A 24,641-nucleotide genomic window follows, 5' to 3' on the forward strand; every position below is an offset into this window, starting at 1 on the left:
CGTCCGGCCGGATTTTTCTTAATGCTCCAAAATGTCCGGCTTTTTTATGAAGTGAGATAATTCCTGCAGTTACACTCTGAGTAAAGCGCGCTGTGCGCGCTAATGCGCTGTCCGCAGAGTCACCCCACTAGTAAGTAGTTCTATGACAGCTTGACAGGTAGCAGCACATGCAGAAGCACGTGTTTTTAATATGCTGTATATGCGTAGTTTGTTTGATTCTTTATACAGAAACTGTGTTAAATGCCAAAACATTGTAGTACTCCATTGTAATTAATTCATGGCTTTTTTTAAAGAAATATATTGTCCTCCTTTTTAGTGAAATGTCCTCCTTTTGCGAGGTGAATGTCCTCCTTTTCTGTTATCAGTGTCTGGTAACCCTACTCGCGGCCCACATTAATTCGTTGGTTACACCTGGGTTGTGTTTACCAGGGGCCAGGCAGCCACCCGTAAAAACGAAATGGGCTGCCTTTCCCTAGCGCCGGAGCCGCGGCTATGCCAGCGAGACAGCCTGGGTCACAGCGGCGGAAGGCGGCAGGGTGAACCCACTGACTCGCCGGCACAAGTGCGCGGCTCCTGTGGCCGAGAGCCAAGTGCTCTCGTCGGTGGGCAGACGAGTCATTTTTGGCAAATTTGGAAGGTCAAGGTCATCCAAGATGGTCACCGTAACGTCACAATCCAAGATGGCGGACGGGCACCAGACACCTCACTTCGACTCCAGGGCTCGGAAATACATTCATGTACTTACTACTAATGATTATTAATCAGTGGTGTGATCCCAGAATTCTGACGTATTATAAAAGTCGCGACAATTTTTTTGTGACTATTAAAGTTTATGAAATGTATTTCAGAAAAGTTTTGTTATCACAGAGATTTATTTGGTACACCTTTATGCTTAATTTGTCCCCCGATGTCCACGCAAGTGAATATATATATATGTATGTATATATGTGTGTGTGGAGGTGTGTGTGTGTGTGTGTGTATTAATGCCGCCACACGCAGACAAATTTGGCTCCAACGCGCTTAAAGAAGTTCAGCTTCAAAAACGACTTATAGCTGTTAGCAATATCGTAATTGTTTCAACCAAATATTGCACAAATTTTCCACCCATGATAAATAAACACAACTGCAGAAACATTGGGGGAAAAAAAAATCTACATTCTACATAGCCAGAATATGCTTATCAAAAACGCGCTAACACCATTGGGATCAGGCGCTGGCGCTAGAAAGCAGTCCATAACGTGTCTCCCGTTTTTTTTTAATGACTTTCCTTCATCGTCCTACTATAAATTTTGCTTGAACCTTCTCGAGCGTGTTGGCTCCCTGTTTGGCGCGCAGGCGGCGTGACGTCAGCGTGCGGCTCAAGGCTGCCAACCTTGCGGCGGTGACTGCAGGCTCGGCCGCCAGGCGCAGCACCGTCGCGCCCCTGCCGCGCCGCGAGGCAACGAGGCAGGAGCAGGACGCCGCTGGCAGTAGCGTAGCAGCAGCAGCTGAGTGCTGAGTGCTGAGTGCCGAGTGTATTGTGTGCTGGATACTGCAGCGGCGAACCACGCATTGTTGGTACGCGCCGAGGTGAGTGCTGGCCCGGGAACATCGTCCAACACGACCACGCCAACCCGCTACGTCAGGAATTTTGTTTTTAAGTACTAAATGACGAACTTCTTAAAAACAGAATATATACTTGCATTTAAAAAATGTTCTTAAGCTAACGGCTTCAACCAAGGCCACTAAAGTTAAGAACAACGTGCATAGAAGGGCTCTGTAATGTTTAATCCCCCTTTCATGATGTCAGTTTGCCTGTTGACAACCCTCTCAGCGGCGAGTTCAAGGGGACGGGCTCAGACTTGTTGCTTAATCAGGCAATACCGCCTCAGGGTAAGCTGCAACTGTACTGCCATCATAGCCATTGCGGGCCTCGAGGTCCGAATGCAAGATCCGGGCATCGAACCGCGCTGTCAAGGGGACGGAGAGGCCTGCCTGTGATTGGTCAAATCCTCGCCGTGCTCCCACTCGTTACTGTGAAGTGTTAAATCTGCGCGCGCAAGCAAACTACAATCACGTCGTGTCGGAACACGCTCCTCTTGAGTCATTTTCGAACGTAACATCACGTCCCTGTCACGCTTGTACGTGCACACGGCGTCGGAATGGCTGAAACACCCACAACGACTTTTTCTTTGTCAAATGTTTTTTTTAATTTTTTACTAGCGACGTTCAACAGTTTTTGGCACGAAAGTTTCCAAAAAAAATCTTAATATATATAAATCTCGTGTCACAATGTTTGTCCTCAATGGACTCCTAAACCACTTAACCGATTTCGATGAAAATTGGCATTTATGTGTAATTTTTTCCAACTTGAGAGATAGGATAGTTTTTATTTCGATTAATGGTCTTAATCTGATAATTTTAGAGTTTTCTAATGTGATGTATGTATGGGTTGGCAGAAAATCACCACGGCAACGGCTGTAGCATTGTTGATGCTTCATTCGTCTCCATGGCAACGACTATTTCATTGTTAGTGTAGTCCTCATCACTCATTAAATACAGACCACCAATTTTTAGATAGCCTATATACAGGTAAATAACTATACACTGGTAGAACAAAGTCGGTCGGGATTTGAAAGTGATATAAATTATTCAAATTAAGAAGACAATTACTAACTACATCTGATTTCTAAAAAGGTCCAGTGAACTCTTTACCAAGTCAACCGATTTCGATGAAAATTGGCATTTATGTGTAATTGTTTCCAACTTGAGAGATAGGGTAGTTTTTATTTCGATTAATAGTCTTAATAATTTATAATTAATAATAAACTGATCATCAATGTTGATTGGTGTTTAAGCCCGGGAAACAGTGGGCACTTCGTCTCCATGACAACGTTGCGTGCTCGAGAGTCGGGAAACCATCGGTGCTATTCGTTTTTTCTTCGGTACATTACAAAGCATTGTATTAAGTTTTTGTCAAAATTAATTAATTTTCATTTTATTTCATTTATTATAACTGTAAATAGGAGATTTGGTCTCATTTCCCCCCCCCCCCCATAAATACAACCGTGCGAAGCCGGGTCGGGCAGCTAGTATATATATATATACTTTTGTGAACATTTAGATTTTCTTTTTTTTTTACTGTGCTGTAGTGGAGCACCATTCAGAAACCTCGACAACACTTGGTTGAAAAATATGCACATTCAGGCTTCGCACAAGTTTGGCAGCGAGGTATACACACAGTTTTAAAATAGACCACGAGTTCTGTTTTTTTCCGCGCTCCCTGAAGTCGCTAATCGCGCATAGCGAGCTCGCGATAAGCTTGGCGTTAATTACCCCAGTGGCTTCACACGCCGGTCGGAGAGGTTTTGTTTTTCTTCCGTCCGTAGTTAAACACGGACATATATTTGCTTAGGCAAAACCCCTCAAGGGCACCTCGGCCTGTGGGAACGACGTGGATCAAAGCTTCAGAGCGTAACGAGAGAGAGAAAGAAACTCGGCAGCAAATGTTGCCAGGAAATGAGGAGCGGTCGCACATCAGCGGTAAGCAATCTCCAACAATCGACTATCGCCGGCTCGATCTATCGCTCGCACCGCGTGACGGCCGCGGAACGTGCGCATCGCGCTACTCTTCCTGGTGGCGGCGTGGTGCCTGACACTCTGCAGCTGTTAACAAACCAGCGCTGTTTGAGCTGCGTAGATATGGTGCAAGTTGATATTTCCCGATCACGGTCTAAACTGTGTATCTGTGGTTCTTAGCTGTGATCAGATTACAGTCCAAGCACTTCTTGTCTGCTCCAATGGTGAGAAACATAATTCAGTAAACGGAAACTCAACAACTACGAGTAGTTTCAAAACATGTTAACACAAAGGCACATTTTAATGAATTGATAGTAACTTAAAGTATGCCGCAAAAATAGTGGTGGGGGTGGGGGGTGGGGGGTTAGAGAATCACCATCGTAAAGCTGTCACTGGTATTGTTAATATTAAAAGTAAAATACAATTTGTGCCCAGAAAACTTATCATTTTGACAAAACTTTAATAATAACGTCGGAAATATCCCGCGCTCTTTCTTCTATTCGACATCAGAATTCCTCCATAAAAGATTATAACAGTGGTAAATTACAAAAATAAAAAAAAAACCTTTCTCATCAGAGACCAAAAGTTTGTATTTATAGCAGTGGAAACAGGAGCTCCGCTCTATCGTCCAGTCAAGAACTATTGTAGTTTAGTTCTAATATCAGCTTCTTCGATGTATTTACGAAGCTTGTGTGTTTGTGTGTGTGTGTGTCTGCAACCCAGGCGGTAAAAGAAAAGAAGTTGTGCAACAATTGGTTGTTTGGGAACAATCACAGTTTCCGGGAACCGAACCTGCGTTGCTATTGGTGGTCACAGTTTAATGAAAGCGGCCTTGTCATTGAAGCTACAGGAGCAATCGCAGTTTCCAGTCACATTTTAGTGAAAGCGGCCTTGCCATTTTGTTGTATAGGAGCAATCGCAGTTTCCATCGACTGGAGCGCTGGTAAGGTCGATTCTACTGGAATTAACCTTAGCTCTGGTCATGTGAGAGCTCGATATCTGCAACGAAATCACAGGTTGTGATTTTACAATACATCTCTGTGCGCTGCTGTTGGTTATTTGAGAACGATCACAGTTTCAAGGTATCTGCCTGCATTGCTATCGACGGTTTGAAAGCATTTATTGGAAGCTACTCTGCCATTGGTGATATGGGAGCAATCGCAGTTTCCGAACTCCTGCATTTGCCACATCGGCTGGAGCGCTAGTCACTTCACACACAAGACCACGACCGATGATAGTTGTACTATTATCACAGATACTTCGTGCTATGAATCACAGACTGCAAATTTTGAAGTTATAATTCTCTAGGCGCGTTATGAAAAAAAAAATTGAGAGTAAATTTTAAAGATGCGCGCGCACCATGCAACGAGATTTTCACAATAAAAAATAGGCTGCATAAAATAACAATTATATATTATATATTTTGTGATATACTGAATACGGGTCCATATTATTAAATATATATATATATATATAGTGTGAATTCAAGCGATATGAATTGTATTTATAAACTTTTTCAAGTGTATTTTATTTTATGTTTATTTTATGTTATTTTATGTTCCTGTATTTATAAATGATGTCAGGTTGCTTTTAAGCTTCCATTGTCGCTGGCAGGGAGTATTTGAGGAAGGTTTAGTCTCTTGGCCGTTTTTATGAGAGTGTTTGTGAGGTTATGTTCCTTTGGGTGTATTATTTTTGCATTATTAGTGATAAAGTATTACATTATTAGTTAATAAATAATTAGGTAAAATTAATAAATTACAGTAAAAATTTATAGATTTTAATTATTTATTAAAATTTATCTAGATTATTTTATAAATTAAATAATTTCATACATGTGTTTATATTAAGTATTTATTTAATAATATTAATATTTAGTTATACATAAAAATATTTATTATTTATTTATTTTTTAATTTAAATTTACTGAGTGTTTATTTAAATTTGTTTTGATGAATTTATATTTACCAAACCGTTTTTATAATATTACTTCAGTCCTTTTATTATCTTATTTATATTTATTATTTAAATGCTAAATTAAAATTAGTAATATATTACGTACTTAAATACACGCACTCATATTTTTTTAATATCTGTGACTTAAGCACAGGTTGTGATTTATGACCCATCTCTTTCTCAGAGCCTCCCTCTCTTTTCTATGCTCAGAGCACAGCCTGACCTTGTGACCAAAAGAGAAGAAGGTGCAAGTCACCTCACAACAACCAAGATGATCATAGATATCATCACAAGATGTTAATACTGGTAACAAAAACATTGCACAAAGATCGCACAATACCTTATTATTCATTATTATTTGAGGTTTTTACGCATTGTCTTTCAAAATTTCTTTACATTTATTTTTTTATGTTATAGTCCAGTCTTGAAGCACTTCACAACAGTGTTATATATTGATCATATTTTATCTGAGCACACACAAAAGATTCACATCACGAAATTATTACATAACATAAAACACAACAAATTAATGCACCTTACCTTAAATATAAATATATATGCGTGTGTATGTTTTTTTTTTTGCGCGTTTGCTTTCAGGCATTACACAGTTTCATCGCGGTCTGAAAGGTTTGTTAGAAGACCCGCCTGTGCGTCGTCACACCAGCCCACTTTGATAACCAGATAGTTGATTAATGCCCAGACCCTAGGACTAAAATTCAGTGATACTGGCGCCTATCTAACACCTCAATCTGGAATCCTCCAGTCTCGTGGTCCGGTGATGGTCCATACAGCTTCTAGATTTCCAGGCAAGTACCGGAGCTGTGTCGCCGTTCTCTGCGTCAGTCCTTCGTAAAGGTAGCTTGTGGCACTTGCGGTTTGCCACAATCAGCGGGAAGGTTTTTTTTCCCTTCCTAACCTTACTTAAAGCTATGAGTAGAGACCGGAAAAATTCGCGGATTCATTTCGTGATAGGCTGAAATTCAAACATGTGTACAATTCTGCTGGTTCTGCTATTGGCTCGCAGTTTAACTGGAGCTCTCTGGGCCAATGAGAGACTATCGACCAAAGAAGCGTCGAATCACAAGCTACCCAGTGGAGACGCCTCACAATTTAGCACCCAATGAACAAGCGTGTTTACTTGAGAAATGTAGGGGATAATGGAGGCTATCCTAGAGGTCATTGAATCCGCGAATTTTTCCGGTCCCTAGCTATGAGTGTTCGGGAGAGGTCTGGGCAGGGAGAGACTCTAAGTGTGTCTCAGGCCGAAGCCTGTACGCTCTAATCATGCAGGTTGTGAGCCATGCAAGAGAGATTGCGGAGTCGGACACATCGCGGCACAGGCCAGGCTAGCGACCTCACTCCTGCTGGTGGTTGGTCGTCACGAGCCCAGGATATCTCCCTACTGCGCGCCTCCTGGAGTCATCCGGGAACTGTTGTTATCGTGCGCGGCGCGTTATGCAACGGTGTTCCTCCGGCGCCGACGACCTTCTGGCCGCAGGAAGGCCGTCCGGCCCCCGTCATGCGTCACAGCCCCGCGGGCCTCCGGCTAGGCTGCAACCTCCCGTGCCTCCACCTCCCTGCGGCGAGCTGGATGCTTGGTCTGTGCCGAACCTCTCCCAGACCTGGCGGACCTGCCTCGCAACCGCTCTGCAGCAGTGCTGCTGATAGGCAGGCTCCTCCATTGTCTTCTGGATACCAAGGTCACCAGTGTGTGACACGACGCCCCAGGGTAAACTGGCATGGCGTAATGTCTCGTGGCTTAGGGCACGTATTTTTCGTGAATAAATGTGCAATCAGGTTTGTTTGCGCTAGCTTTTTTTTTTTTAAATTTGGCAGGAGCATTCAGGACGCGTTTACTACCACAACGCTGTACCAACAGTTGACATGTACTTGAAACTCAACCAAACACGAATGCTACAGTGTTTTAAAGCACAGCTGGTCTCGAAATCATTTCGCGAAAAATACATGTTTCTACTTGTGGCCTGTGGTAGGGAAACCTTACCGCAGGATTTATCCAGAGTGAGTTTTGAAAACCATGCAGAACCGAACGTAATCAGGATGTGAAGCGACCTTGAAAAATTTGTTGGCAATTAATGCCAAGTGCATTTGGCTGCCGACTTGTGAGTCGGTTCAACTGGTTTGCCTGTGATTCTATATCTTCTTTGGTTGAGGGGTTTCTCGTCCAGATGAAAAGTGAACCAATAGTAAAAGATGCTTAAAGGCAAGGGCGTCGCCAAGGGATTGTAGGGGGGGGGGAAGTTGCTCCCCCCCCCCCTAGAGCCCTAGAGATTCAAAAAAATGTAGCCAAATGCAAAAAAATACATACTTTTCCCACAACTTGCCCCCCCCCCCCCCCCCCCTCCTAGGCCATCGGCTGGCGACGCCCTTGCTTAAAGTTAGTATATGCATTTGGATTTGAGGCTACCGCGAAATGAATCCGCGAGTTTTTCCTGTCTCTGGAGATGTGGCTGGACGGGTAAGAGACGGGGAAGCCTACAACTCACGTAGTTTCGGTTCCCTACCACGTTCGTGCAACTTCGGATTTCTCTCAAAAATTGAAATTAAAAAAATCGAAGGGTTAGGTTAGGTTAGGTTAGGTTAGGTCAGTCACAACATGCTTGTTTTCATTGGAAACTTCTGATTTAGCGGCTGAAGTGGCGTTAATACCAAAACGCAAAACTTCGGAAATCTTCGGAAATTCTTGTAGGGAACCGAAACTACGTGAGTTGTAGCTTTGAATATATATGAACAGCTTATTTCAGAAAGGGACCTGAGTCACTATTTTGGTGATTTTGCGTTAGGAACAGATGTTTGTTCTCCTAATAAAGACGCACTTTCTAGTGCAGTAAGGAACCCTGTGCCATGTATATGCACTGCTTAATAGAGGTTTCTGAAACTGCGTGTATTGCAGAAACGTACCTCAGTCATTGACTCGGGTACTTTTCTGCAATACACTTTGTTTACACTGAATCTTCCAACAATACAATCATCGTTGATGTTGGTCACACTTCTCCTGTCCATTTTCGCTCCCATTTTGTTTAGTTGACGTTTAGTTTTCTCTAAAGGTTATGGAAAGCAAATTGGTCTGTGTGTTGCGGTCTTAACAGCTTTTATAATGAATTATAGTATTGATTCGTCACCACAGAAACGTAAGAAAGGGATTAGACATCCTGAATGCTATAAGAGGAATATTATAAAATATAAAAAGGTTCATGGACAAGAGTACACAGATTATGGAGGAAAAACAAAACGAGCAAAGCGAATTCGATCACCTTGCAGGTAAGACCATGAATACTTATTCGTTAAATAATGGTTATCAGTATCTGTGAGAAGCATTTCTTTGACTAATTACTACAGAGAAATCCCTTTATTAAAATTTCAAATTTTGTAATTTAAGGAAAAATGTAAGTGTGGGGAGAGTAGTTATTAACTTTTATACTCCTTTCTAAGGTACAAGACAAATTGCGTAAATAAGGGAAAAGGATAAATGTAGGCAACAATGACATCTCTTTTTTCATCAGTCAATAATATAATTATTTTCAGTCGGTTAATTCTTTGTTTTTAAATTGTTGTAATTATTAAATGGCAGCATAAAAAATTGTAATTTCATCAATGTAATTTATGAGTCTTACTGCATTGCAGTCTGTGAAATATAAGCTGTGAATGTAAAATAATAAACAAATCCTATTAATTTATTTTTAGATACCAAAGAAAATGTTGCGAGAAATTTGATGAAGTTGACAAAGCAACTATTTTTGACATACTGTACGGGATGGAAACAAAAGATGAACAAGACCATCTTCAAAGAATTATCCATGTTGAAGAGATTAAAAAACATCGTCCACGAAAAGAAGATTACGTGCTGAAGGATAGAAGTTTTAAGTTTCATGTGCTATTTCGTGATGAATTAGTGCATGTTTGTAGGGAGGCATTTTTAGACTGTATGACATAACAGACAAAAGAGTTAGGCGTCTCCGAATGCTGTTACTAGAAGGAAAAAGCCCTCAAGACAAGCGTGGCAAAAACATTACAGTTAATTGTGCACAAAAGGCATGCTAAACGGTTCAATACAACTCTGCAAGAATCAAAGGAACAATCTGTAAATAATGAACACATTATAGGGTTAGTGTTTGATTTCATGCAAAATGTAGACTTACCAAAGATACCGATTCAGGAAGTGTACTAATTACGACAGTTAGCTGTGAATATTTTTGCTGTTTGTAACATAAAATCGGACTACACACAGTTTTATATTTACCATGAAGGTGCTGCAAAAAAGGGGGCAAATGAAGTGGCTTCATTCCTAACCGACTACATTAAAACGTATGTTCCTAACACAGTAACAGAACTGCACTTATTCTGTGATAAATGCCCTGGTCAAAATAACAAAAACCACACTTTTGCCATGGTTTTGCTTGCTTTAACGGATAGTGGGAGATTCAAAACAGTGAAACACTTCTTCCCTCTGAGGGGACACATGTGACAGGAAGTTTAGCGTAATCAAACGTCCAATAAAGCGCTCCAGCAGAATTTATACAATCAAACAACTTTGTGAGTTAATTATTGCCATGGGAAGTTCTCGAAACACAATTATTAACCTTGTTGAAACTCAACACATAATGAACTATGACACATGGTGGCCAGTGCTCTACAAAAACACTGTCTCTTCAGTGGCGACAGCGATTCTTTCATACAAGGACAGGGAACACTTCAGTATCTATAAATATCACTATTTTGAATAAAATTCCGATAAAAAGGGTGTTATCTTGACTTCAGAATTCATTCACAAACTGAGCTCTGAAGATAATCAGGGTTATTACTATTCCACTTCCCATCTGTCCAAGGGTAATAGCCTAGGTGTGTACATGTGCGACATCCCTGCATATCCACTGGCATGTATACCTATTAAGAAAACCAAGAAGGAAGACATAAGAAAGGTATTGAGATACGTGCCAAGCCAGTACCAAGACTTTTACGATAAAATAATGCAGCTGCCTGTATGTGACTAAATGCAGATGGTACTACATGATAGTCAAAGTGCAAATATTTTTTGTGCATAGCATGCTTTTTGTGTCAGTCATTAATGAATTATGTTTTGAACATGCCTTTCTATGTTAAGACTACTGAATATTGTTTTATGTACCCATTAAACCATAATATCAACTTGCAATACAACGCGAATATATTTAAATTCAGATTTATAGCAGAAAGGGACCTCAGTCAGTGGCTTTTAAATCCTCATATAAAAAACACTAAAAGCTTATATGTGCGCGTAACATGTGTAAAAGGTGCATTATCTTTATGTTAACAACATACTGCATGATCAGTCTCCAGAACAATAAATTCTAGATTTTAGAATGTTTTTTTGTGTTTATCTCAGAACTATTCAAAAGTGACTCAGGTTCCTTTCTGAAATAAGCTGTTCATATACTGTATAGAAGTCGCGAGTGGATAGGATTTACTCTACGTTTTTCAGAAGCGTATGATGAGCAGCTTGGGAACTTCACCGCTGCAGTGCGCTGCCGTAACGCCCTGTATCGTCTTAGATGTTATTTACACGTTAGAGCGCAGCACTGTCGCCCGCTGTCATTCCCCGCACCCCCCATCTATCATTCACTTCAGCTCAAGGTCGTTGAACAGGAGGGGGAAGGGGTGTTTGAAGAGTTCGACACTTGTCCGCTAGGGACCACCACAAGTCGATGCCCTAGAGATGGTGGGGATTGCGGCGGTGAATTAACCAACTACCTCAAAACCGTATTAGAGATTTTAACCTGGGCTGGCGACTTCTATACAGTATATGTATTCAAAGGTTGTAGGCTTCCCTAAGAGACGCGCTAGAGTGTCGGCCGGGCCAGGCTGCGCAGTCCCGCTCGCGCCGGGGGACGACTGCTTGCAGCCGACTCGAGCAGCTGCTGGTCGAGCACGCCGCGCCACGCAGACCGCGCGTGACCCGCAGACACACTCAGCACGCGACCAGCCCTGCGGGGCAGAAGGCCGGAGCGCGATATCTCCCGTGATCCCTGACACCGGGTCGTGCCTGGAGGAGAAGCCTAAAGATGTGCAGCGAGTTCCGTCCCTGCCCGAACACGCCCGAATACATTCACCTTCGGCCGACCTCGGGATTTGTTTTATTTTCGCGCAGGAAAAAATGAATTTCAAATATTAAAAGTGGTCGGTTAGGTTAGCTTCATTAAAACACTTTAAAACACTGTGGACGGTTAGTTAGGTTAGTATAGCTACATTGAAATAAACAGAGAAATATAAATATATATAAATAAACCCGAGGTTGGCCGAAGGTGAATATTCGGGCGTGTTCGGGCAGGGACAGAACTTGATGTACATCTTAGGCTTCCCCCTCCCCTACATTCTTTCCCTTCGTCCCTTATTCGTCGTGCCGCTCCCTCCCCTTTCACAAGCTCCATCCAAGTGACCGTCATCTGCGATCGGGTTCTGTGCACATTGGCCGTGGTGTTGTTCCAGGTGAATTCTAAACTGATACTAAAGTACTTGATACTTGAATAGTTTACTCGTTTGCAGTACTTGATACAGGCGTGTATCAGTTACAAAGTAGCAGATTGATACTCTGCGACCCACCTCTAGCTCAGACTGGACCTCAGCTCTCTGCACGCGACCTGGAAGAGCACGCGCAGCCAACAATGTGAATTGCCCTCGCCTTGGTGTTGGCCAAAATGGCGCTGCAGTCTCTCTCGAGTGCGTCTAGCGCCAGTAGCGCGCACAAGGCGTGGAGCTTGGACGGACCTGACGACCTCCCCTCCCCTACCCACTACCACTACCGTGTTCTGACCGAGACCAGATCGGGAGTCACATTTGTTCCTGAGCACCAGCTTCAGGACCCGACACTGCAACAGAACAATCGCGACTCTTAGTAGTTGTAGTGTCTCATTCGTCTTGAGCCCAGTGGTAGTGAAGGCCGGTTTCACGAGTAGTGTTGAATTTTAACCATAAAATTGACCACCGTTTGACATTCTTTCCAGTGGTATACAACACTGACATGTACGATATGTCAGAAATTCACATATTTTTGGGTAGAAAATATTTGCGTAAATAAGGGAGGTACTATTTTAAAATTCTTTAAATTGCTCTCATGAATATTTTCATTTATGTGACATAGCGTCTTATGCTTCCGAGGTACATATATATGTGTGTGTATGTATATATATCCTGTCAGGGGCGCAACAACAGGGGGGGGGGAAGGGTATTTTGCCCCCCCCCCCCTCTGAAACCTTGAAGTGGGGGCAAACGGGGGCAAAGAAAGTGCTGTGTAATCGATTTTTAGATAATAAAACTGCTTAAATAGCACCATTTTCCACCTTGAAATACAAATTTTCCCGGGGGAGGACCCCCGGACCCCCCGCTTCAATAGGGGGGATCGATGATTCTTTATAAAAAGGTATATTGCCCCCCTTTGGAAATTTAGTTGTTGCGCTCGTGTAATATATATATATATATATATATATATATATATCTATATCCTGTGCAAATTCTCGAGTCTTTGTTAAATGGTGATCGCGTTGCTCGGTCACACGCGACCAGGGCAGCAACTAGAGCCTCTGGCACCCGGGGCATGAATGGATTCATGCGCCCCCCCCCCCCTCTTTTTTTGCACATACCATACCAATAAAGCGGGGGGTCTGGGGGCCCTCCCACGGAAAAATGGTGCTATTTAAGCATTTTCGGTACCTACATGTAACAGTTTCTGTGCTACTGTAACTTCCATGCATGAACCCACTAGTAGGAATTATAATGCAAGCTATTTCGGCGCCCCCACAGCTTTGCGCCCGGGGCGTACGCCCCGCTTGCCCCCCCCCCCCCCTCCTAGTTGCGGCCCTGCACGCGACCACTGTTACGTCCTTACACACTCCTTGGTCGCACCGCTGTGAACACTCGTGTACGCGCGAGGATAACAGGCGAGGTCGCGCAGAGACGCTAATCCCGCTAAGGCGCGCGCAAACAGCGCGCAGCGCTCACGGCGGCCGCGCGCGGAACTACAGGACAATGCACGGTGAGCGTGGGCCTAGCGTGGGGGCCTACCCCGCTACCCCGGAGAGAGTCAACATTTACGCTGATATGTTTTATTGTGTACTTACGGCAATCAGTAAAATACAAGGCTGTAGGAAAACACAGTTGTATATATCCTGAACCCTCTTAGACTGTTAACACAGGGACAATAAGTTATCTGGGTTGACGGTTCTGCAGGGGGCGACGGAAGACTGACATAGTGGAAAACAACCATAATGAAAGAATTCCGCCTAGTTTCTTCGAAAAAAAGCCAGGCAAGTACAATAACGGAAAAATGCCACACCGAGACGGAATCCTGCCATATTTATTTATACACTCCATGGAATGAGAAACAACTGGAGGATTGACAGCGCTACCTACCGAGTATTCTAAACACTACTTCGAGAGAAATGCTGCTGTACTCATTCCATGGAGTGTATAAGAAAATACGGCAAAATTCCGTTTCGTTATGGCAGTTTTCTGTTATGGTACTTTTCCACCTTTTATGAAGAGGCCAGGCGGAATTCTGTCATTAGGGCAGTCTTCCCCCCCCCCCCCCCCCGCCCCCTCCTTCTGCAGTCATTAAGCATATTTCACTGCTCAGTTTATCTCTAATTTTATTTGCTTGGATAGATGATTTATGAATACTAAAACCCCTTTTCACTACCTTTGGGGTAGAATTTTTAGAATTAGAAAATTCATCCTACGAAATTAATTATTCACCACAGTTCTTACATCCAGATTTATTTGCTATGGAATTTTTTTTTTTATGAAACTAATTGTTACCAAAACATGGGTTGAAATAAAAAAAACTTCAAAACTTTCTTAGTACCTATCAAATTAGTTTGAATTTATTTTAAACCATCTTAATATTATATTAAAACTTGGTGCAAATCATTTTTTTTATGCGACTGCGTTGTTAGTGCAAGGTTTGAAAAATTGTTTGAAGATCAAAAAAATTAAATAATTACGTACCTTAGTTGGCATATAATATGAAATTAGTTTTAAGCTATTAAATGCTGTGGTCTAAACTATTCAATGCTCTATACATTGAGTTAAAAATATTCGTCATATTTTCGCTGCATGGAATATAAGCTAATATTTAATCGATCATTTTGTAATATTGGAGAACATAAAAATATGTTATGTACTTAACTTCTTAAAATGTCCCAGAAGGTTATAGACGTTTCCAAAATATTTCCAGAATAAATAGGTACTTCAAAATCTATCTAGACTGTACCAAAAGGTTTTTATTTAATTTAATTCTTTTAAATGCATTTCAACAGCATTTTTTTATAATCTCCACTTTTGGATTATAATCCCAACTTTCTGCAATCGTCTTTGTTATCATAGACACATAGACATCTTAGTGGTTACAATTTCATGAGTTTATTTAGGTTTATTTTCTTTCGAGGCATGGCGTATCCACGAATATAATGAGCACTTGCGTGGCGAAGCGCGTCTGCATTAGCTAATTTGAATTGTTTTAAAATTCAATACAATTTCTTGGACGTACGCCATTGCAGTTTTTCGTTTGTCATGGAAAAAAAAATGCAGAACGCAAATGAAGAAATAAAAATTAAAGCATGAACCCACAGAGAACAAGCCTAAATCAGCTACGTCAAACAGATAAACACAACGGTGTACCTAAACAGGTATTATGAACAACACGACGACGACAACACAGACCACAGACGAGAACATTCGAACTTACATATCAGACAGCACATGAATTCCGTGGAAGGAATTTAGTCATGAAAAAAAAATAACAGCACAGACAAACACAGTGGGCTAACAACGACGAGACAGTTCCAACAATAACAGCAAATACAGGCTGACAAAAAAAACACGTACAACGCAGCAAATGTACGAACACAACGATCAAGATAAACAGATATTATGTACAACACTACAACACCGACGAACACAGCAGGTTTCCTATGACAAAAATATTCAGGCTTGTTGATTGTGGTTATATGTTTTCATTTGTACTTATTAATTTGCGTTCTTGAAATTTTCTTTTCCATGACAAACAAGTGCAAAAACTGCAGTGGCGTATGTTCAAAAAATTGTATTAAATAAAAAATCACCATTGCATGACATTTAAAGAATGTACTTTAATTTTTATTTTCAGAGTTTTGACAATGAACCGTTTTAAGTGGATATCTACTGTTGGAGAAATGTCGATAGCATTTTGCTACATCTCTGTCGGTAAAGTTCTCAGTATTCCATAACCGCAAGAGCGCCTCCTGCCTACTTCGGGATGGCGAACAGGCTGTTTCTGCTCGACTATGTCCTCGCGGTGTCTGCCTGGTACTCTCTCGGTACTTGTTTTTTATTGCGTTGGTAAACAAGATGACGGTTGTCGCAACTGTAGCCGCGGAGAACTTTATCGCAGTCGTTTGTTTGCTGAATGAGGTTCCATGGCATACCGTCGAGAGCGCATCACAAGTTTAAACATCCGTTTGAACTTTCTAAAGCAGGTAGTAAAACGATTTGAAGGAGAGTCTCTAGATTTTATACGCTAGTGTCACCGCGCCCTCAAATGTCCTTGACGATGTAATCTTACTTCTTCTGGGAAAACTATAATTAGTATCCCAGGGTAACTACGTGACTGCTTCATGAAACTGGAAGCCCAATATCAGAACATACGTGTTAATAGTAAAGACTCTTTAATCCAGACTCATTATATCGTCTTTTTGGAAACCTAAATACAGTTAGGATTCTACACCTTTTCATGACCATTCTTAAATGTAAAAAAAAAAAAAAAAAAACCTTCTTGAAACGATGTGATTCTAGCCAAACCTACGCAGGAAAACTAACACAGAGATCATTGTGTTTGAAGAAGCATTAATTAAAATTAATATAAAAACAATAATATGATTCTGGTGCAGTTAACGATAATGCAATTGAAATAATGATAAAATGTAATGCGATAAATCATTACAATGCTCTAAGTTATAAAATTATCAGTGAACATGTTAATATTGAACATTGAACTGTTTATTTTTAATTGAACTAGCTGATTCATGGCGTTAGTGAATTGTTTATCAGACTGTATTGAAATTATAGGGAAGTTGATAAAGCGATTCATTTTATATTGAAGTTTTTTTTATTTTCACTCTACGTTTTGGGCGGAAACTAATTTTAAATCGTGCTCGATTCTACAAACCTATGCTCAATCATCATTAAATAAAAAGATTGTTTGTCCCTTTTGGGAACTCTACAGCTTCCCTGGATTTCGTAATTTTGCAGCGAGAATTCGGTTCAAGGGCTAAATAACATATCTTCTAATTTATGGGGGAAAAAATAATTACCCGAAACATATAGAAACAAGATTATTAACCCTTGAAAATTGGCCACCAAGTCCTTGATTGTGTTTATGTAAAATAAATTTGGTTTCATGGCACACAAAAAAAAACTACAGTATGGCACATGTCCCCTTATTGCACTAATAACGTTGTCTTTAGTACTGCGCACATTCGGCAGAGCGCTGCTGACAGGTTGTAGCAGCTACTAGGAATGGGCCTACCATACTTCCCTCTATTTTCTATGACAGTTTCAAATAATTTGTGTTTGTGTTTGGTTGGTTTCAATGTTTAAAAATTATTTTCAAATCGTCGTTTCATTGTCACTTACTCTCAGTGTGGTACTTATGTACATTTATTGATAACTATACATTTACAAGTTATTTTAAAAGGTTAGTAGTGTCGTATTTTATTATTAAGTAACTAGGCTAAGAGCTTAGCATTCTGATTTATTACGAGCGTCAAAGCTCAATGGTAAATCTGACTTTTTTTTGTATCGCGTGTACTTCACAAAATATATGTTCGTAACTAAAGCTTGTATTTGATAAGATCATATCGAGCTATTCAACAATGCGTGTAAGTTAAGAAATGTGACCGTCTATGTAATGTTTATAGGCTTCTGAGTTAAGTGGCATTAATGAATGTTAGTAATTGTTCAGAGGCAACTCTCAAGGTGCTGTAAATTGTTATAGATTTAAGTAATAGTTAGATTCTTTATAGTTTTTTTTTTGCGCATAAACGTGAACGTTTCAAGGGAAAGGTTGAGGTCGGTTAGGTTAGGTTGGCAATAGTAGAGGAGTTCGGAATCTATTAGGAATGATAAACGCCGTTTTGCCAGAGGGTGTTCATGTCTGAATGATTACAGGCTAACTACGTGAAGCTGTTTTTTTTTCTACTTCAGCTAATTGTTGCGCCGAATTGGTTAAACACCCGAAACATTGGTTGAAGTGTAGTGTTTGCAGTGCGGAAACAAATGACTTTTTTAAAAAAAAAAAAATGAAAGTCTCTGTTTTTAACGGCGGAGATTCTAATTCATACTTGCTAACCATCATAAGACGTGGTCAAGCACCATTTCCGCAATGTTTTGGGCGTATACAATATTTGCGATGGCGAGGTTAAAAAGTGACTTCACCTACATCACTGCAAGCCGTGTCCTGACAGTTCCTAACTCCATACGTTTTTGCAGTGTAGTAAATAAAATTAAAAAAAATATCATTTATAGATATTTTTTTTGTATTTTTCTCAAAAAAAGTTTCGACGACTCTAACTTATATTTAGTAGTTTTCATCCAAGTGTACCAGACTGATGGCGCAGACTGCTGCTGGTGATGATAACTTGCAAGCCTTGCTCGCACAGACAAGCGACATGTACCAGCGCTGGAACATGGCTGGGACTGGACTGAAGGCACGCCCAGGGCCGGTGCAGGGTAAATTTGCGCCCTAGGCGAAAAACCTTAATGCCCCCCCCCCCCCCCGGGCCGGACACCCCAAAAAAAATTCTCCTTGCCTCAAAATACATCACGTAAGCCTAAGATTTTGTCAACAATCAAATGTAAGTAGGTTTGTGTTTTTTTTTTTACTTTTTTACTTATTACAAATCATAAACAGGTCACCGTGGACTTTAAATAATTACTTATATCAATATAAACATACCAAACTGTTACAAAAATCTATTTTCATCTAGTTTCAATAATAGTTAAACATATTATATCAGCTGTTATGTGTCGTGCTGCGCCGCCCCCAGCTACTTGGCGCCCTAGGCGGTTGCCTAGTTCGCCTATATGGACGCGCCGGACCTGGTCACCCCCCATGCGGCCTAACACCGCAGTCACCCCCTCCCCCTTCAGTCTTAAGGCCGGGGAGCGTCGCTCTCCTCATCTGCCACTTGTTGTCGGACGCCATCTCCACTGGACAGCGTTCCGAAATAAACAGTCAAGTTCGTCCTTATACTGAAACTATCCAGAAATAGCCGTCAAATTATTGTTTAGTGGCAAGTACTGCAAAAATCAAAATTATAAAATATATGCATATACTGTTTCTGTGATGCAATTACTACTACTGCACTATGTATTTAAAAATTAAATCACAAATTGTTTTGTTTCGGAATGATTTTCGAACACGTAGCTGTAGAAAAGTAGTAAAATTAGTGTCTTTTGTGGACAAGCAGATCGGTCACGCCGACACTGGGTCAACTCCAGTGTTTGATGCATGATTGAGTCTCTGCTTACGTGTATCGTGACATGTATGTGTTCCCCAGAGGTTATGGGATAGACAGTGGCGAAAAAAAAAAAGGGGGGGGGGTGAATGGATGGAGAAAAATATACACCCCCACCTCAAGTTATGAAAAAAAAATGGTAAAATATCAATAAAGACAGTAAGCTGCTGTCTACGGCTATTGTAGACCCATATGTTAGTGTGAAAGTATAAATAGTAATGTAAGTTTTTTTTAATATTCGTGGTCAATTTTTTTTTTTCAGTTTTTTTTTAAATATCCCTTCTTCCTCCCTCCAAAAAAACATCCCTGTATCCGCCACTGGGAACAGCCACTATCGTGTGAATACTGTGCGTCCATCGATTCCTTAGCTGTGAGGGGAATGCAGTGACGTAGAGCAGCGCAGTTGTAAGAGTGTTGGAGGTGACTGTACCAGTCAAGTACACGAGACTGATACAGTATCGCCGTGTCAGTGGGCAGTGCAGGAAGCACACTTGTGCCACACGCCGGTCGTATTGGCTAATCGCCGCCAGAGGGCTCCGCAGTGCAAGCGGTGTGCGTGACAAGAGGAGTCAGCTCTCTCCACTGTCACACTACACCAGCCAATCACGCATCCTTCTCATATTTTTACGAGTTCGGTTTTTACGACTTACAGGATCCGTTGCTTGCTCGTCTTTCAGAACAACTTATTTTATTTTATAACAAACTCCCGCTGTTACGTCTATTTGGTGAATCATGCGAGCGAACAATGGAACGGCCAGGAGATCCAATGCCGTGGAGAGAAAGGCGCCGCCTATTGGAGCGTGGTTGGTGTAATTGACAAAGCCTCGCGCCTAGCAGTTAGCTAAATAATTCCATTGCGTCGAGTTGAGTCGTACCGAGTGGAGGTAATTCGTATTGAGTCGAATTAAGTTGTATTTAATCGAATTTATTCTAATGGATTAGAGTTGGGCCGTATTAAGTCGAGTCGTATTGAGTCGAGTTATTTCGTATAGTCGAGTTATTTCGTATAGAGTCGAGTTAATTTCGTATTTAGTCGAGTTAATTTCGTATTTAGTCGAGTTAATTTCGTATTTAGCCGAGTTAATTTCGTATAGAGTCGAGTTAAAATCGTATAGAGTCGAGTTAAAATCGTATATAGTCGAGTTAAAATCGTATAGAGTCGAGTTAAAATCGTATAGAGTCGAGTTAATTTCGTATAGAGTCGAGTTAATTTCGTATAGAGTCGAGTTAATTTCTTATAGAGTCGAGTTAATTTCTTATAGAGTCGAATTAATTTCTTATAGAGTCGAGTTAATTTCTTATAGAGTCGAGTTAATTTCGTATAGAGTCGAGTTAATTTCGTATAGAGTCGAGATAATTTCGTATAGAGTCGAGATAATTTCGTATAGAGTCGAGATAATTTCGTATAGAGTCGAGATAATTTCGCATTGAGATGTTAATTCGTGTGGAGGGGTACTGCGTGGAGCAGATACGCCACGCTCAGCAGCGAGGGGCTGTCACAGGGAAGTCTGCTCATCAGCGTCTGTCTTCGGATCGGCACAAATGTTGGTGGATCACCGAATTGTGTCCTCGGAGGCAGGGACAAGCGTGTTGACGGATGCAGCTAACTGAGCACCGTCGTGAAGTGTCGTTCCTGGCCGGTGCTATCGGTCTTGGACGACCCTGGTGTAGATGCTCAGACTGTTTGCTTAAATCAGACGACACCGCGACACGGCGTGCCGCAAACTGTATTGTCATCACAGCCACTGCGGGCCTCGTGGTCCCTTATGCCGGAGCCGAGCATCGAACCGAGGGCCCGCGAGGAGTCCCAGGCCGCGGAATGCCGTTCACCAGTGGCGAATCCAGGATTTTGGTTTGGGAGGGGCTTGACTCAGCTGAGGCTAGGCTTTATCAAGGCAAACACTAAAACAATAGTGGACCCAGATGCTTTTGGAGGGGGCTTGAGCCCCTTAGCCCCCCCCCCTCCCCCCCCCCCTCTGAATCCGCTACTGCCGTCCACTACCTCCTGTTGTGAAATAGAGTTTATGTGTGGGTGTCTGTGAAAAGGATGATACTGGGTTACTTCTGAGGTGTTGTTAAAATTTGTTTCTTGTGCGGGATCGCGGGAGGGACTCGAACCCACGTGCTGCCGAGGGCAGAGCTTCGGTGGAGCAACGAGTCAGTACCCAGGTGTGGAAGACGCTGGGCGAGCCTCGGTTCAGTCGCAGGTGGACGGAGGGAGGACAACTCGCAAGCGCGGCTCCAGAAGGGGGGCGGTGGGGGCGATCAGGGCCGCAACTAGAGTCTCTGGCACCCGGGGCATGAATGGATTCATGCGCCCCCCACCCCTCACCCTCTTTTTTTGCACATACCACACCAATAAAGCGGGGGATCCGGGGGCCCTCCCACGGAAAAATGGTGCTATTTAAGCATTTTCCATACCTACAGTAACAGTTTCTGTGCTACTGTACCTTCCATGCATGAACCCACTATGTCCATAAAGTAGTCCGTATAATCACTAGACTTGTTCATTAAATATGTTGAGACGTTATATTGTAAATCAGATTAGACATTCCTGGCATGCAAGTTAAAAACCTTTTTACCAGTTACCAGTTGTAGTAGGAATTACAATGCAAGCGATTTCGGCGCCCCCACAGCTTTGCGCCCGGGGCGTATGCCCCGCTTGCACCCCCCTAGTTGCGGCCCTGGGGGCGATATCCCCTCTCGAGACCAATTTTATTGATTAGTGTATGTTTATGTTTACTTAAATATTTAATTTCATATGTTAAACTTTTATCTCATCAAAAGTTGCATGGAGCTACTAAGGTTCTGTATTTGAAACCTGTAATTTGTAAATAATATTCCAAGGCCAATATCTGACCACTTTCATTTTTTTGCAACTACGACCTTTCTTTGTGCGATAGCCCCTCCCGAAAAGTCATCCTGAAGCCGCCATTGACAACTCGTGAGTAGCTTGGGAGTGGTGATTCAGTCCCGCCAGCCGCTCCGCCTAGACGACGGACAGCGAGCGGACAGTCTTGCCAACCACCGCGTCCTTCAGGCATAACAACTGTTCGATAAATACTAACACTCTCGCTTGACCTCCAATGACGCCATGACTAGGTCTCACCCGTAGATTGCAACACAGGGTAAAGTGCAACCATGTTGCCAGATTGATTCTTCAACGGCTTGTTAACAATGAAATTATTATTTTGTATGACATCTTTAACTAATGTAAGTTTCAATTTTACTATTTGAGTGTCTATTGGCAGCGTTATTACAGTTGTAGTCATTTTGACAGAAATAATAATTAAATACGAAAACTAATTGAAATTTCACACGAGAAACTATTTGCAGCATACAATCATTGTTAATAACAAGATATTCCATAAAATTATGTGCTATGTTCAAAAGAGAAATTTAAATATTAAATTATATAAAAAATTATTGACGAAGTAAAAAATTAATACCAGAAAATGCTCTTGATGAAATAAAGCAGGAAAATATGTTTCCAAAGTAATTATTCCAAACGATACTTCGAAAATAATATTTTTAAAATAATTAGTAAAAAATTTTACATTACGAAATTATGTCGAAAATGTTTTTTTGCTCTATGGCGTATTCCTGGAAATAGAGCACGCCGAAACAAGGACAGCACTAATGGCAGAAACTATTTACTGGAAAGATAAAGTAGATGCCCTAGTAAATCCACACTGCAATCCAAGAATGAGACACGATTTAGTATATAAAGCTATGCCATGATCATAAGAAGGAATTGATACACTTGGACGAAAACTGCGTGGCGAGTAGTAATACATCCCGGATAAGTTTTTTCTTCATTCATAGACTGACAAAAAAAAAGATTCTTATTTCAGTTTATGGTTGGAAGAACAATCTGCAACGTGACGTAGTTACCTTCGGCGAATCACGGCTGAGCTTGTAACACGGCAGCTGCGTTCTCATTGGCTGTTACGCGCGGGAGGAGCTTCTCTCGCGGACCGCAGCCGGTCGGCACAGAGAACCAGCAAGGCTCGAACAAAGGGTAATTGAAGCCTGACGAACAACACGTGACTTATCTCGCACGGAAGATAAATGCTCCTGTGGCAACATCACAACAGGCGGCTCTCGGTTGGCCTTGCTACAGTCGTCGGTATTTGTGGGAGCATATTCCCTCTCTACTGCGCGTGCACGGATGCTCTTGCCTTACGTCGCCCAGGTGTGAATGGCCCGCTGTGCTGTGCGCAGGTGGCCGGAGCTGAGGATGGACACGGGATCTGCCTGCGCGTGGCTCGCTGCAGCTGTGCTCCTCCGAGGAGCAGCCTGCTTCTTGACAGGTGAGTCGCTGCAGCTGACTCTCAGATAGTTCGAATGGCCGCCAGGTGGCAAACAATAAACTGTATCAGTCTTAAGTTTAGAACATAACTGAGAACGCTTAAAAAATATCTTGTTGTATAGCTATGAAAGGAAGTATCATAATTTATCATTGGCATGAATATTCTATTCAGAAGGCAATTCACATAGTGACTAACGCCTGTAATGTAATATGTAGAGACCGGAAAAATTCGCGGATTCATTTCGTAATAGGCTGAAATTCAAATATGTGTACAATTCTGCTGGTTCTGCTATTGGCTCGCAGTTTAACTGGAGCTCTCTGGCCCAATGAGAGACTATCGACCAAAGAAGCGTCGAATCACAAGCTATCCAGTGGAGACGCCTCACAATTTAGTACCCAATGAACACGCGTGTTTACTTGAGAAATGCAGAGGATAATGGAGGCTATCCTAGAGGTCATTGAATCCGCGAATTTTTCCGGTCCCTAGTAATATGTTTTAAAATATGCAGCATAAATAATAAATATATAGACGCGTGTGTCCGTTTACTTCACCTTGCAGCCACATCTACCACCGGAGAGCACTGGTTGTAACCTCGAGTCTCCCATCGTGCGCTATGGTGGTCAGGGGTCTCTAGCTGTGGTCGTGTGGGAGATGTGTTGGTTAAAAGTGGTTGACCACGGGACATCTTCATACATTTCCACCAAAGCTTTTTACAAATGGTTCAGGATTTCTCCAGTTCTCTCTCTCTCTCTCTCTCTCTCTCTCTCTCTCTCTGTGTGTGTGTGTGTGTGTGTGTGTGTTTTGACCACCGGCCACCGAACGGGAAGCCTATGATGTACATTCTATATTTCACAGACCCGAACAAGCTCGAATATCTACCTTCGGCCAACGTCGGCATTAAAATGATTTGACAGTATTTTGAATGTAGCTATACTAACCTAACATAACCAACCATCCACAATTTTGTAAAGTAATAAACAAAAAAAAAGTGACGAAGTTGGCCGAAGGTAGATATTCGGGCTTGTTCGGGTTGTGCAATACAGAATGTACATTATAGGCTCTTCCCACCGAACAGTTACCACCGACCACCCGTCAGTGAATGTACTAGAAAGTTCTAGAATGAACTGGACCGGAATGAACTGCACAGAAGTACAAAAAAAACAGCGAAGTGGAGTATCGTCTGCTCGTGAGAAATAGTAGAATTTTTTTTTGGGAGGAGGGGAAGCGGGGTTAAAATTTGATGATACACACACTATGTTCACGTAATTGCAAC

General features: G+C 41.8%; 1 protein-coding gene across 2 annotated transcripts in view; it reads left to right on the forward strand.

Moving 5' to 3' along the window:
• Positions 1 to 1,441: 1,441 nt before the first annotated feature.
• The window catches only part of LOC134532608 (uncharacterized), a 35,048-nt gene continuing 11,848 nt past the window's right edge, over positions 1,442 to 24,641 (forward strand). The window contains exons 1-2 of one of the 2 annotated variants that reach the window (XM_063369187.1): positions 1,442 to 1,569; positions 23,280 to 23,368. In XM_063369187.1, coding sequence (XP_063225257.1) covers positions 23,296 to 23,368 — 73 coding nt within the window. In that variant the 5' untranslated portion in view covers positions 1,442 to 1,569; positions 23,280 to 23,295. Of the gene's footprint in view, positions 1,570 to 22,588; positions 23,369 to 24,641 lie in introns of those variants that run through there. The other variant, XM_063369186.1, reaches the window with a different exon arrangement.

Source organism: Bacillus rossius, chromosome 6, assembly GCF_032445375.1.
Source record: "Bacillus rossius redtenbacheri isolate Brsri chromosome 6, Brsri_v3, whole genome shotgun sequence".
Classification (NCBI taxonomy): domain Eukaryota; kingdom Metazoa; phylum Arthropoda; class Insecta; order Phasmatodea; family Bacillidae; genus Bacillus; species Bacillus rossius.